This window comes from Myiozetetes cayanensis, unplaced genomic scaffold (genome assembly GCF_022539395.1).
Source record: "Myiozetetes cayanensis isolate MyiCay16 unplaced genomic scaffold, myiCay2020 scf4, whole genome shotgun sequence".
NCBI classification, from domain to species: domain Eukaryota; kingdom Metazoa; phylum Chordata; class Aves; order Passeriformes; family Tyrannidae; genus Myiozetetes; species Myiozetetes cayanensis.
The window spans coordinates 65,457,939-65,474,159 of record NW_026087631.1 but is presented as its reverse complement, the minus strand read 5'-3'; the positions used below and the strand labels follow the sequence as shown (position 1 = coordinate 65,474,159).

Below are 16,221 nucleotides of genomic sequence, written 5' to 3'. Positions count from 1 at the left end.
TTTGTGAAAACACCAAAGCACTTGAGTGTTAACAAGCCTGTTTTCCCTGACCTCCCTCCTATGCTTAGCAGTGTTTCTAATACCAGAGTTTCTGTGCTTTTGGAAGACCTCACCTACAGGTTGGCTGCATCTGCCTACAGAAACTACCTATGGTGATTCCTGCTTCGATCTTATACCTCTAGTCTATAAGCAGGCTTCCTGCTCAAGGTTACTCTGGACTGCAGTGGAAATGATGTAATATTGCTGTGTGCAGCAGACATGATCATGAGAACAGAATCAGCATAATTCAGGTAAATGTTAGACAGGCAGCTTGAAATCACTGTCGCAGTTGAAAGTAAACCTGAAAATTAGATTAGCGAAGGAACCAGGTCAGCAGAAATGAACTCCTCTCTCCCTGGTCTGATAAGGATCACTGCCTACCTTAACAAAAAAAATAACAATTAAGTGCATGCATAGATATAAGTAAAAAATTGCCATCCCCCCCTCCAATTCAGCACTAAGCTTTTAGTAACCACATCAGAACAAAAGCCTTCACCCTGGGCAAGAAAAGCTACTACCTTCGGAGTCTGCACGTGGCACTAATGAAGTAAAAATGTGTGTCTGACTCTGACTGTACTCTCCCATACGTCACAGCAGACTCCGGCAGCCATCTGTTGGAAGGATGCTGTGCCTATATATAGCCAGACAACACCATGAAAGAAAGAAAAACTCATATCTGCACCTAATTCGGCGTGTGCACTTTTGGCAGATCTGCAAGTACTTTTTTTTTATCGGCCAAACAAGCGTTCGCTCCACAAATATCCAATCTAAAAATGATGCAAACTTCAATGTAAAATTATCTGGAACAAGAAAGTAACTTGGGTGTTAAAAGGAGCACTAACAAGTGGGTAAGCAGCTTCCAGATACACAGATTTTATGGGCCATTTGCAAGCACAGTTGATTTCATCCCAATTTAACGTGCCAGTCTGCCAAAACAGCAAATAGATGAAAAAAAATTCCAACAAACTGTGTATTCCTAAAAATTGTCCAAGACCTATATAGACATACCTCAAGAGACCAAGGAGAACTCATAGATGACCTGGAGCCTGGGAGGTCTTGGCCAATAAGCCAGTTGCATCTCTGATGATGGTTCCTCCTCCAGAGGCTCAGGACAAGAGTAACAGGAGGTGACACACACCAGAATGAGGAACTGACAAGAAAGCTCCTAACAGGAAACAAAATGGGTGCTGCTATTGTTTTTAAAAATCCATTCTCAAAAACAAGAGTAATGGGGCCAGCACAAGTCAGTTCAGAGATGGTAGTGCCATGAGATTGCATGTGATTTTCATTTTATTTTTACATTAGTTGGAGGGGGAAATTGTGTGAACAAACCTGGATATGCCTGGGACAGTAGGGGGAGCTGCAAGTCTGTGTTCCTCTGCAGGTCTGTTTCATTGCATTGAATATTTGAACAAAAGCATGTAAGTGTGCTTGCACATCACCACAGAAAGATGCCTGCATGTCTAACAAGCCTCAGAAAAAAGGACAGTTCATAACAAAGCATTAAACAAGGAGCAACAGATAATTGTCACCTTCTCTTACTAGATAATAAAAATAGTTACACCATAAACATAAAAATCTTTTGAAAGACCCCTGACAGCATTCCCTCCTGGAACTATCACCATAGCAATGAGCATCCAAGTAGAGGGGAAGTAGTGCTGAATTCTGTCTCTGATATTTTCAACTAACTAAAAATACAAACTGGAAAAAAACACACACGGGTGATATAGAATGAAGCACATAAACATAAAGAGCCTTCAATGAAATTAAAGGTGGCAAATTCCACCTGCAAATCTTTAATGCACCAGGAAAGAAATCCTTTCACCAGGTAGCACACATTGAAAGAATGCCTACAGATAGCTGTAAACACATTCAAGAGCTGCTGTATCCAACAATTCCTATTTATAACACTTTGCACAGGTCTGTGTAGAGGCTTAGTGGCAGAATCGTGTGCAATCTGAGGCAAAGATGTGCGTTAGAGAGAAGGCAGTAAAAAGCCACACTGGCAGAGCTGTATAGGAAACCCAAGACTCAAAAAAACCAGGTTGTCTTGTATGCTAAGATTCAGGCACACAGCAGAGCTCTGGGGAGCGGTGTTTGCAAAGTAGAAAACCGTGTCTTCTTTAGTTGGTGCCGTTAAAAAGGTTTTATTTCCATGCCATTCAGATCCAAAGTTAAGATTAAATAACGGGAGAAGAGTTTTAGAATTCCTTTCCCAGATGCAGATGTCAGGAGCACACACAAAAGCAGGTGCCGGGTGTATTGATCCTACTGAATAAGCATGGAGTGGGTACTTGAGCATGTACCAAGCATCTGCGTCTGGGAGATGGAAAGTGCTTTGTAAAAGGCTGGTTTATGCTAAACAAATGCATCAGGTTATGTTTTTATTTTGAATATTTTAAAGCATCTCGCACACTGGGGCAGACTTGAAAAGAAATTATACAGACAACTTGCCATTAATTGCACAAGCTACTATCTCCATAGCTGAAAATTGGCTGTGGGCTCACACAGGAGCACTCCAAGCTACTGAAAACTGTACTCAATAAAACCTGCTCTGACTGCTGCACCTTAGAGAACTGGAGATCCTGCTTCTGAAGATGCTTCGGGCCCCGCACACTGGCCCAGCTGCAAGCAGGCAAAGGTACAGTCACATTTCTTCTCAACAGACCCATCAGGGAAGTGACAAATTCAACACTGCAAATTCATACCAGAATAGATGTCCAAATAGGCTGAGATGAACAGTGCCTGCTGACTATGACAACAAAAAGACCTTAGTAGTAGGAAACAGGCATCCATCTGAAAATTTGTCTGTAGTAGCCCCTGAGACAAAAGTTTTCATTTTCACTGACAGACTATAAGGAAAGCCTGTATCAGAAATCAAACTCTACTGTATTTGCTTGTGAACTCTTTTTTCCTTTCTTCAATGAGGGAAAAAATTATTCCCTACAGGAGATGACAAGATGCCTTTTAAACTACGTATCTCATTTCTGGCTACAATTACCTTTCAATAGCCTGGCACAGCTGCACACTCCTATTTGCTTTTTTTTTCATTAAGGGTTTCTCTATTATTTGCACCCATCCTATAGCATTTATGCCTGGTAGTGATGCACATTCCCTTGCCTACAATTCTTCCCACAGATAGTAGAGGATAAATTGCAATTAGATTTTTGTAATTGTAGATAATTAACTCAAAATGAGCTGTTAATTATATAAAAAAACAACAATGTTTTTCAGTTCTTGATTATATTATTTATTTTACTTCTAAACTCCAACATCTCACTTCATCAAGTTTAGTATTTTAAAGGAATTTCACCATTTCCTTTAAAATACCAAGATATTTTTAAGCTAAGTTTTTTTGCTTATTTGAAGACTGAAATCAAGTCTCATGCTGTGAGATTTGCTAGAGGAGCTCTCGTGTATGAACTGGAAGTCAGAGAGGGCTGATTTTCCATTAGCGTTCTGCTAGCATTTGCCGTAACAAGAACTGTTTGACAGGTCAATTAAAAAACAAATAACGGCACCAACAAAATAAAAAAAAAATAAAAAAAAGAGAGAGAGAGACAGTTAAAAAAAAGATTTATGCCTACCAGCTCTTCCTCCTTTCTAAGCTCTAGCCACACACTTGCAGAGTCTACACTGAAGAAAACATCACTTACATATTCAAATGCATAAAAGAGACAAATGGACTTGTCTTCTGCAGCCTCTTTAAGCCTTACATTAGAGTAAATTATTTAGGGACCATTCATCTGGTAACCTTTGCGAAACTGAAGATGGCATATAGGAAGAAAAACTTCCAAGTGTTTTGCTGCCAAACTTTGCAACCAGCTGGCAAGGCAACTTGAGACTGCTCGAACAGACATTAACTTTGAAAAATTACAGTAAATTAAACCAGGGGAATGAAGAGAGGGTAGGGAACCTTTTGAAACCTGGAACTCTCATTTTGTTAACAGCGTAAATTTTCCCTGTTAGGCTATGCAGACATTTGCAGATTTTTGGTAAACTGTTGCCAGAAGCCCTACAGATGTTCTAGGTTACATTTTTTCCTCCAAGGGGCTTAATGCTACTGCATCTTAAACATGTCATGATTCTCCAGATTTTTTGTTACAGTGATAACACTCTGAAAATGAAGGAAAAAATAATACAAGGAGGATATGACAATAACTCACAGCAACCAAACACCTGGGTAAGCAGTGAAGTATTATTCCAAGGAAACTACAAACTCCTGTTGTTTTGGAGAAAAAGGCCTTATATCTTTTCAGTGAAGAAGATCTCATAAAATAAAATTAGTGTAAAAAAGTTAAAAAAAAGAAGAAAAAAGAAAGTATTGGACCCTTAGTTCATAAATAAACTATCCATCTGTTCCTCTAAGTATTCGCATAACAGAGTAGAAAGTTTATTATTTTAAGGTATTCTCTCATCACTTAAAAAAGGGGACATTCAAACCACAGCTGCTAGTCTTGTCCACCAAAGAGGTAATTCTTTGTTCAAAAGGGTACCTATAGTTACAGCATAGAACAAGAAGCTGTTACTTTCTGAGAAAATGGAGAAAAACCCTGCCAAATCCACAGCTTTTATTTGTTGCTTTTCTAATACGCCCAAATCTTCTTCCAGTGTTAACAGGAAATGTGGAAGGGTAGGACAGAAAGAAAGTACAATACTGTATTGATTGAAGTTTTAAATAGCAAGCAAGATGGAGATTATGAGCTAAATATTGGCTTAACTCTACTTCCAGTTATGTCAGTGGTAGTTTGCTCTGATCTCACCAAAGCAGAGTTGCAACACAGCAACATTTACAAAACAAGTATCTGTCACCAACTGTAAAATATCTGAGAGTTAAAGAATAATGTATTATTTACATCAGGTCCAAATCCAGGCTAAAAAATGTCCTGATTTTAATTAAAAAAATTACAAGCAGCACCGAGAACAAAGAAAAAGCTAAGATTTTGAGAAAATTCCATTTTGCACTGGGCTAAGAGGTGACACACAAAACCTGAGACCTCTTCAGGAAGTCAGCCCCTAAACCTTGAGTAATAACTGGTCACCATAACTATTGAGTTGACTCATAAAACACAGCAGTCAATGAATTTTACCTTTCCTGCAGAAAAAAGCTCTTAATCTGAAACAAACACATGAACAAATACACTTGGCAGGCAACAGCACACTGTCAAGAAGATATACCGACCCTGTGAAGCACTTAGAAGTGAAGAGAGAAATTACCTCAGCCCCATGCTGTTGCCGTTCATCATCAGAGCAAGTTCTCCGGGCGCTTCAGCGATGGGCACATCCTCTGAGCCAGGGACGTGGCCTCTAATCCTGAAAAAGATGAGTTAGTTGGTTCTGCAGCTGGTCAAATATCATGCCAGGAACTTGCCATAAAAAGGTGACCTATGTGCCTATGATCAGGCTGCTTAAACACATTAAATGCAGATGCTTTCACAATTGTTTTCACACTTCCAAATATACTTTTGTATCGAAAGGCTGACTTGCGTCCAGTGCCTTTGCTTCCAGGGTTACCACTGGGAAACAGATAGAAAAGTTTCATTTACTGATTTCCAAGGACTAGCTCCCTCAAGGAAAGGGTCACAGTATCAAATAACAAACATCCCTATTGGGCTCAGATTGCAGTTCAGCACCAGAGCTCAAAGGCACTGCCTAAGCTGCATAAAATGTAGAATTTGTTTCAGATGGTTGTGTGTCCTCAAACTATGGGCCCATAGATGATGCGACATTTTTAATAGATCACTTCACTCTTTCTCTCTAATGAAGACAGAAAAGCCAAGATAGAGGTACTACTTTTTTACTTGAATAAAATTCCAGTTTCCGGGCTTTGACCTTACTGGTCTACTCCAGTGAGGCTGGATCAGGAGGGGTCACTTAACTACCCCTTTGCCTGCACACACGCCACTTTTGACTGCTGAGCAACTATTTCACATAGACAGAAACTGCAAACTGAAAGTACTATGTTCACTTGAGGTTAAATAGGGAAATGTGAACAATTAGATTGCAGTTATGATGTAGCATGGCAAAAAAAATAGGATCAACTCATACTTTAGCTAAAAGATCAGAAAAGTTAATAGCCAGTAATTACAAATGGTCAGACCTTTTATTTGTCATTCAATGACAATACTTTCAGTAGCTTGGAATGGACTTTAACCAGCACTCTGCCCAGGCAGAAGGACAGACAAAAATAAAAACTACATGGAAAAGGATTTTTGTTGTACTGTATTTTTTTAAACTGTCATGATGTCCTAACTAGGTTAGAACCTCCTGACAATGAAGCAAAGGGTATTTGAGCTTAGCTTAACTGATTTTTACTGTTAGTAGTATAGAAAACCACCCTGTTACCAAGTGCAAAAGTGAATTATATACCTGAAACTGAAACAGAACTGACCTGTAAATATCAAATATTCAATTCTAAAGATACTGAAACATTTTCAAGAGAAAGCACACTATATTCTAGTTGTTTTCTTAGAGAGAATATGGCATATCTGCCTTCAAGTGCACCTCTGAAAAGAGATCATAAAAATACTGAGTCCTCAGATTGATCATATATGATTTTAATTCATGGAATTCTCTTTAGGTAACTAGAGCTCTGTACAACACAAGGGTTTACAGGTTTTTTCAGAAAAAAAAATAGCTAAAATAGATATAACAAGCACATCATTGTAGATATTTAAGGTCTTTTTTTTCTGAACTTATGATGACTTGAATGCTGAAAAATTCCCACTGGAAAAAAAACCCACAAAAGCAAAAACAAAACCACAAAAAAACTCACAACAAACTCCAAAAGTTTGTGTGTCCTTCATATCTACTTGTTTTTCATTAGAGGGATGCATGCACAGAATTAAGGTATTTGATGATTAAGAATCCATCTGTTCCTACTTAATTCTCACCTGAAGTCATAATCCTTTGTTAGTGACCTCAGTCATTTTCAACACACACAATTGTGATTGCCTTGAAGACTGGTACTTTTAAAGCCATATAAACACATTATTTTCAATGTAAACAACAATCCAAGAAGGCAAACAAAAGACCATCTAGATTACAGAATTCTCTTTTACAGTTTGAAAAGTATCCAGGGGCTGGAATTAAGAAGAGAAGGTGATATATATTCCTCCATGGTGGTTATAATACATGAATGTAGGAAGTGGGTCACGTAAGGCAGACTCTCAAGGGATGCTGTCAGCAGTTGCCATACTAGAACTGTATAGAAATATGCATCCTCATGAAACACTCCTACTGCCTCTCCTAAAAGACTGCTAGATTCCCTCCTATTGTTTTCCCTTTCTAATGCTGAAAGCTAGTACTCAGCTAAGTTATACTGGCTAATTTAACTTGCTTTAACCTGTTCCCATTGTCCCCTTTCTCAGAGACTTATTTCCATCATCAGAAACGTGTTACCTAACCTTTTGCAACAAGCTCACAGGCCTTTCGAGCCCCATCATGTATTTCTATGGTTGCTGCCTTTTTCTTCTTCTAGTTTTAAGCATGTATCATGCCTCAGTCTCAGCATTCTCCTTTTCACAACCACCACTGGAAAGAAAATGTCCGTGCTACATAGAGCACCCTTCCTTTTTTGTAAATACATGGGGAAAAAATATATATTCCATATATATATATTATATATGTGTGTGTGTGTATGTGTATGTGTATATATATATATATACACACACACACATATATAATGATCTCTATCTCCTCTGTAAAACACATTCCTTCCAGTCTCTACCTAGGAAGGTGCAACACTTCAAAACTGACCTCTCTAAGGAAAGAAGAGGGAATGAATCTATGCCATCCGAGCTCACGCTGCTCTCTTGGCAAATGTCTGTATTCCTTCAAGTGCCTGCACTAAGATCAACGTCTCATTTTCTTCTACTGCTTCCCTTTTCCTACCTAGTCTTTTAGCAGTGCTTGTCTTGTGCCTTTCTTTCTACCACCTACTGTTTTCCTCTGCTGCTTTTCACAGCTGTCATGCTGTTTCCCAACAGTATATACTAACATACTAAAAAGTCTTCTCTCCTATAAATCACTGTAAGAATTTGTGCCACAAGTTTTGCCTATCTTGTTTTATCAGTTCCATTCTCCCACTTTAATCAACTATTGCCCATGTGTTCATTAGAAATTTTAGATTTTTTTTGAAGTTTAATTATAAGTCTCAAAGTCACCTGTTATAATCCATACGGGATTGGTGTAGTTGCTGCTGTTTTAGGAGCAGTTTTGCTTCTTGTTGAGTCAATAAATGTTGGAGTCGTTCCTTTTCAATTTCCAGCTCCATTTTTTGCAGAAGCAGCCTCTGCCTTCTTTCTTCATGCAGTCTTTTAGCCAGCTCTGTTTCCTTAGGCCCTGAGTCCGCGCTGTGATTCTGCCCAAAACCTCGAGAGTGCCTGGAATGATCACAGGTTTTGTGTACTGGCCCAGAGTGTTTTCTAAGTACCTGGTTGACACAGAGGTTCTCTTCCATGTTCCCTGAGCTCCCTACATGCCTGCAGGCACAACCATGACTCACTTGCTGAGGGCACGTGCTCTGAAACTCATTTGCCTTCTGGTCCATCTCCTGAGCTTGTTTTACATGGTGAGGGCTCCTCTGCTTGGCTGGGGAAATCACAGTGTTGTTACACTTTCTGTGCAAGTCATTTTCCATCAGATATTCCTTCAGACACTCCTGATGGTTGCAATGGATTTCAGTCCTGTAACGGGGGTTATTCCTGCAAGGCTGAGACAATGCAACACGGGTCGGGCTTCCAGCCTTTGGTGCTCTGCAGTTCTTATGAAGAGTCCAATGTCCCCCAACATCCAGGAAGGAACCATCTAGCTCAAGAGATGGCTGCTTGCACGAAATCTTCTTACTGGATACCTGCAGTAAGAGAAACAATTTCCTGTAAATTACCAATTTATCTTTGCTCAGTGATTTCCCTTGATAAATATGTTCTCTGAGAAACAGACTCCACACTGATGGACATACAGCCAAACCCAACAAAATGTTTACCAGAAGACAGACACGGATCTGCTATCAAATCTACATTTCATTCCATCTACACAAGTGTAATAAATGTAAAACTACTGCCTGCAGGATCCTCAGCATAAAATGAGTCACTTCAGAGTATCAAGTAGTTGTGAGCATCTAGGGTTACATAAAATCAACTTGAAGAGTGGCAAAAAACATTAAATGTTAAGGTTTGAAAATGTTTAATTTTGAATACTGAGCCAAAAAATCCATTCAGCCACTATAAATAGTCTTTGATTGGCCATTACACAGCAGGAGATTTGATGTAAAACATTTCACCTTGCACTGAATGGGATATTACTTACCGCTGGAAATTTGATGAGAGTTTTTGAAATATCTTTACAGAAACACAGATAAAAACCAACTACTTTCTGTAAAAAATGGTTGTACATCAAAAGCTGTCATTTAAATACAAAACATGTTTAAATACAGCTATAAACGTAAGTGATTTTTCAATTAAGCTGGGCAAGTGATTATAGTCTGATAAAACTCTGAAGAAAGCAAGCAACTGTAATTCACATTTGTCAACCCAGTGCAAGCAAATTCCAGTGGTTTTGTTATACTCGTGGATATTATGTAACAGACATCACAATCCTACTTACATCCTGGAGTATCTTTGCACTGAGGTTCAGCTAGGCAGCTAAGCATTCGAGATTTCATGCACATCAGAACAGCAGTGTATCAGGCACCCACATTTCTTTTGCTAGACCTGTGCATTAATTTCAATAATGAACTGAATTTAAACTCCTCCAGCCTTTGGGACCTTTCACAAAGATCTTGTTGTGTGGTTTTTTTTTTTCTTTTTAATTACAGAAGCCAGGTTTGTTAAGGATAGCAAAATCACTGCAGTATAAGTGGTTTAGCAGGGCAATTTGGAATCCACTGATGGAAAGGCAGGTATTATTTGCACGCTGGCAATGCTTACAATAGATATGTATTATGCACACAGAGTGCAAGACAGTCAATCAGACCGAAAACACTAGAATTTAGGAATGCAAGCAAGGGTCCAGCACTGATTAGAAGAGAGATATAATACAAATCTGTCCAGCATTTGTATGTATAATTTAAATTCTTTTTTAATAAATAAACAAAATACCAAATATACTCAGCTGCCCTTCAAGACAACCAATTACAAGTTTCTTGTAGACTTCACAGAATGCAAATTAATGCGGATTAGCACCTGAATACTGATATTTTATTATTTCCAGTTTTGTGCATACAAATATATCCTCTCTGCCATGTGATTGAAAGCCAAGGATGTCATGTTTTGCCCCAAAGGGCCCAGTGAGTTGGAGGCATTTGCATTAATGTCAGTGCTAAATGTCTGAGGGGAGTCTGGTGCTTGGACTGGGTGAAAAGTGCAGGACACTAAAATATTTTAAAGTCAGAGGGGCTGGCAGGGCAACTGAGCAGAAATGCAACATGCCACCAAAAAGATGGAGTTTTGTTATTTATTATTTGTAGCATGCCATCCCTGTCTGCAATATTTTCTAGGCAAATAAAGGCTACAGAGCCCTTTTAATCTAAATTAGACAATACAGATAGGGATGACCAACAACAGAAAGAAATATTACAGAAAAGAGAAAGTTAAAAAATCCTGTAGTTACAGAGTCTCTCATTTCCCACTTCACCTGTTTCTGACAACAAAGGATTTAGGACACCTATGGGAAGAGGCTTTCATGGTGGACAGCTTCCTAGTCCCCTAGGACAGCAGCAGATTTCAGACCTGAAGATGCCAGAGGATCCTATCGGGGTGGTCTACTGAAAGCACACACTACCCTTCTGCAGCCCATAATCAGAAGTTAAAAGGAACAAGGAAAAAAAAAGGTAACTCAACAAATGGAATGTCTGAAAATGTCTTTATTTTAGCAGTTTATTGACTGAATAGACAGGAGGATGTTAAGAAATCTAAGCACACGAATGAAGATGTTACAAAATAATCATCAGGTCTAAGAATAAAGGTCCACATCACAAATTAACTTCATGGCTGAGACTCTATTAAGAGTCCCTGAAGGCCCTAAAAGAGAGGTACCAGTTAGCATTTGTTGACCCTGGTCGCCATTAAGTCTGCCCTGATGGTCTCAGAAATGGCATTGACATTTAAAGACTTCATAACAAGGCAGAGAAACTTTAATGTTATTTCACAGTTACAGTATGTTTGCAGGGGGGAAAATTCTCATTAACGTCATAGAATGTTAGTGGGGTTTTTTTATTCCTTTAGAAGGAGGAGGTCACGTTAGGCAGAAGACTGAGTTACAACATGCCTTTGATGGCTATTCAGTGCTTTGCAGGGTCTAACCCCAAAGAAAAATTAACTATCGGGAGTCAGAGGCTAGTCAACAACTTCTTCAGGAATTTGTGTTTTACTGTTAAAGTTTTGATTGAAAATACAGCTGGATGGTAGAGGTTGCAGGGAAACGGGACAGACATTTACAGTTATGAAGGATGAGAAGAGACCAGCACACACCATGACAGACCTGTAGGATGCAGGCTGGGTGAAGGGGAAAAGTAGGGAAAAAAATACTCCAAAGACCCACCTTCTACTCTGAGTCTAAAGACACACAAGCATAAGGAATTGGGTAATTTTATAAGATGAGTTTAAGAAGGATATTGCCTATGGGACACATAGAAACCATGACGGACCATGATGGAACAGCTGTGCTTTCCCCTCCATGGAGCTCTTCCAGGCTTGCTGTACAGCATTTAAAGACACAAGTTCCTTTAACTGGGGCTTAAACAAACAAACTTACACCTCTCCTTGCAGAACAAGGAGTTAAGAAGACTTGATCAGATGTGAAACTCTTGTGAAACAAGGAGATATTAAAAATGGTTTAAATAATCTTTAGAAGGGTTTAAAGAGGAAGACACGTGTGAAGGTCTACAAAATCTTTACTGCAACTCCAGTAATTTTTGCTCAGGGATTCAGTGCAGAGCTTAAACAAACATCCAGCCCTTAAAAACTTCCTATGAACAGACAAACAGTGCACCAGCTTTATGCATGCAGACATTATGATCCCTGCAAATTGTTCTTAAATGCAACTTGTGTGCTTTGCAGTTCTAATCCACAGTGCTGCAGAGGAGGCACATTTACAGACTGACTCCAGCACACAGGGCTTTGTACTGCAAGGGATGAATTCGTAACTGAGCAGATCTTACAATCTCAACACAGGCAAGGTCCCAACAGATTTTACTGCATGTACAAAACATGCTTAAGAAACAGCCCAAAGTCATTACCTTGAGAAGTCTTGCACTCTGAGGGGGAAAAGCTGGGTTCCCAGCAAACTACAGTGCTTTTGGGGTGAAGAGCAAAATTGTTAGAGATGTAAACAGTGTTAGGAGTTTAATTCATAGCATCTGGGTTTGCAGCTTTTAGCTGAAATATGTTTGAAAGTAGAGAGAGAGACAACAAAGTAAAATTATCCTCAGTTTTATCTTAAGAACATTAATCTGGATTTTCAGCTCAGGAGTATCTTTTGGTGGAGTAGAAAGAGTGGAAGGAATGCACTGATTTAGAACTAGTCCATTATGCTGATCTGAGGTGAGAACCCTGGAGGAAACCAAGAAGAACGAAGAGAGGAGAAATATAGAGATTTGAGATTTTTAAAGATGAAGCAAAACCATCTAAATGGACAAATGAGAGACTACCATACACAGAGACACCTTTCAGAGCACCAAGGGCACATACCTAAAGACTGTTCATCAGCATAGCTGTTCTTTGGACACAGTCAGTAAAATTTATTAGGAAAAATTTGTCCACTGGAACTGTTGCCAGCGAGGCACTGGAACAGGATGATCAGGCCAGTGGTGGAGCCAGCAACCCTGGAGGTATTTCAGAGCCATGAAGATGTGGTGCTTAGCGATGAGGTTTAGTGGTAGGCTTGGCAGTGCCGGTATAGGGTTGGGCTCAAAGGTGTTTTCCAACCTAAACAATTCTGTGATTCTACCAAGCGGCCCAGCTGACACACTCACTAAGATAACACATTCTAAACCTGGAACTCAGTCACCACTCTGCATTGTTGATGTATGGCTCTCATCTGAACAAAGCCTGCCTTCGGGTTTCGGGTCTATGGATAGTATAAGCACTTGCTTTTGTCAGTGGAATGTGGAGAATGCATTATAAATAAGCTCAGGTAGGATATTGGGGCAACAGAAATTATGTTTTTAAGAACAATTATTTCAAATGATAGGACTATTTGAAGTGCATTACTAGTGATTAAGGAGCTATTCTTTCCAAGAATCTGTAAGAATTTATCAGAAAGAATACAAAAGGGCAAAGACTTTAAAGTATATTAGTAGGATCTACTGAAGTCTATAAATTTTTTTCTTTAAATTGTATAATCCTTTATTAAAATCTCTACCATAAATAACCCAGTATCAGCCATTATAAAGGGCCATGTAATAGCAAAGCAACTGTCTCTGTCACTGCCTAAGATAAATACAGTAGATAACTCTAAGGTAAGCCGACCATTTTTCAAGCAAGAAATAAAGCACCATTTTCTGTAGAAATTATGTATAGCTATGATTGCCGTATTCCACTGAATAAAACAAGTGGTCTCAAATGAAAGAAGCTGTGAATGACAGTCACTAACCTGTATTTTTCCTGTAAAAATCTACTGAACTCAACATACTGAACAGGCATAGCAAAAAAAAAGAAAGTAAAAGTAGTATGATCATATCACAAAAAAGTGAATCTGTAGCTGCTGGCTGACAGCAGAGGAACACCTCCTATATTTGTGCTGCCTTCAGTATTTTTTCTCCTCTTTGTTAGGAGGGTTTGAGCTGGGATGCCAGGTGCACAAAAAAAATGCTTTCAAAGTAGCATGTGAGCATTTGCTGGCACTCAGCTTTAAGTGTATATTTTGCATTCATAAACATGCCACCCTTCTTCTTCTGCTACCCAAATATTGTAGAAAATCTCTAACAAATGCTTCCATTTCTGATCAGCAAACTGGTTTTATGCTGGCTGATGAGGCAGTTGTTAATAATATAGTGCTCCAAGAAAACTAAAGTGAGGTGCCTGTACCTTGGAAGTCACGGTGAGCAGAATGCCCATTAAACCCAACCAGTACCCACATATGGCAATGCAATACCTGACCACTAAAATTAAGCAAACATGTTTGCTTTCCGAGAAAAAAACTGTATCATTCCTGTTTGCACTATAGAAAAATGCCACTGCACTAATCTTGACAGCACCAGGACTAACTATTAAGATTCAATGTGCTGCCAACATTATAGAAATAATAAAAAAAAAAAAAAAATCAGAATCTTCTGACTTCAATTTTTTACTTTTGCCCTTTATTTTACTGAAGAATCAGTAGTTCAAGACCTAGATAAATATTTCAAAAACTATACTATTTGTGAGCAGAGCAGGTCACTACCATTTCCCAGTGCATTTGGAGTTCATGTGAAATAAGGGCAGAAGAGTGATGAGCTGCATTTTTAACATGGGCATACACAGAATAGTTGTCTAGCTGATAGAGAATGTGTAATGCAACATCTGCACGGTACGCCTTGCCAAAGCCCATCCCAAATAAATGTAGTGCATTCTCCCTAGTGCAATTAACTCTCGTACTCTGGCAGGTTTTGCTAGAAGATCATCAAGGTAGATTACCTTCCAGCATATGAACTAAATACTTACAGGTGTTATATCATCAGTTATTACTTACAAACTTCTGCATTTAACAAGACATCCAGGCAAATGAATGATCTAATTTATGAATTATTTATAAGAATTTCACAGCATGCTCCTGGCGTCATCCATGGCCTTTTCCAGGTCATATGACACCAATTAGAGCTGAATTTTAAATTATTCAATAACCTGAACTCTCTTGTCATTTAACATATAGATATCAATGCAGTAAACAAGTTAAGTCTAATGGGCCCTGGAGGTTTGCGTTCCTCCACCCATCAGCAGCAGAGGCTGCATGCTACCACTGGAATAGAAAATAATAGAATGCAGCAGTCAAAAACATTTGCAAGGTTTTAATAACTTATTTTGCCTCCCTTAGGGATTTTAGTATAACTTACAAGCCCTGAATCTAAAACATATTAAAGTCCTTAGCTATGTGCTTTTAAAACAAAATTAGGACATAGCAAAAGAGCAAGTCTGACACTAACCCTAATTTAGGCCCTTAATTTGAAATGTAGTGGAAATTATGGAGTAAGCAAGATTTACTATGCACAACTCATTACCTTCAGGCTCTCCTACAGTAGAGCCAAAAATAGCCCCTCTCCCAACGCATATACACCTGCCTGTAAAGATAAGGCTACACACAGGGAAATGGAAATGTTAATTTAACAGCTATCGGTTGACAGGTGCACCTCACCATTTGGGTGGGGAAGAGACCTCCACCATTCTTCTGTTCTAACAGCACTGGAGAGACCAGAGCTCTAGAAACCCATCAGGATTCAGGTATTGGCTTCAAGACATACCACTTCAGAGAGGTTGAAGGAATTTTGCAGTACAATATACATAAAAAAAAGTGAACGTAAGAGCCTCTGAAGCACAGATGCAGTTAAAGATATCTTAAAACCATTGTTTTACAAGATGACTAGAAGAACAAGAAGATACCAGCAACAAAGGTAGCTAAGATGAACAGAACCATTAGACCTTTGATTCTGCCTCAATGTAAAGTCTGCAATAAATTGCAGGGCAAGCCTGCGATGTCTGGGCTCTGATTCTCATGAACCTGTGAGCACAACTTTGCACCTGAAGAGCAGTGTTCAGACCCCCTGTACCCCAGCCTAAGAAGTCCAAAACATATGGTGAAAAACTTTTGAGATTGTGTGTGCTCAGTACAAACATAAACTGTGCCTAGCAGCAACAGACTCCTAGTACCTCTGCCTCAGTTTTTGGAAGGCTGTTGTACTAAGTCCCAGACCCACTCCTGGTCACTTGCAGACCCCTGTCTTGGAGGACCCAGCGACCCCACTCATCTGCACACACATTTCCTTTGCATGCTCACTACTTTGCAAGGATTAAAAAGTTTCCTGGGCTCCGTCCAACAGCAAGAGGAAAAGATGGTAAGGGAGACGCTCAGTTTATCCTTTTAAACAGTAGCAAGAAGTTCTCTAGCTACCGCTGTCAAGATAAATGCCAAAAAAATAATGTTGAGAAAACATCACGCCAAGTAAGTAAAAACACACCTATCCAAAATGTCTAGCCAGATTAGGAAGGA

At 39.2% G+C, this 16,221-nt stretch overlaps 1 protein-coding gene across 1 annotated transcript in view; it reads right to left on the bottom strand.

The window, feature by feature from the left end:
* KIAA1328 (KIAA1328 ortholog) overlaps positions 1–16,221 on the bottom strand; it is a 175,571-nt gene that overhangs the window by 51,853 nt on the left and 107,497 nt on the right. Inside the window, exons 7-8 of the mRNA XM_050329208.1 lie at positions 8,205–8,893; positions 5,257–5,352 (exon numbers count right to left, since the gene is read on the bottom strand). Coding sequence (XP_050185165.1) covers positions 5,257–5,352; positions 8,205–8,893 — 785 coding nt within the window. The remainder of the gene's footprint in view (positions 1–5,256; positions 5,353–8,204; positions 8,894–16,221) is intronic.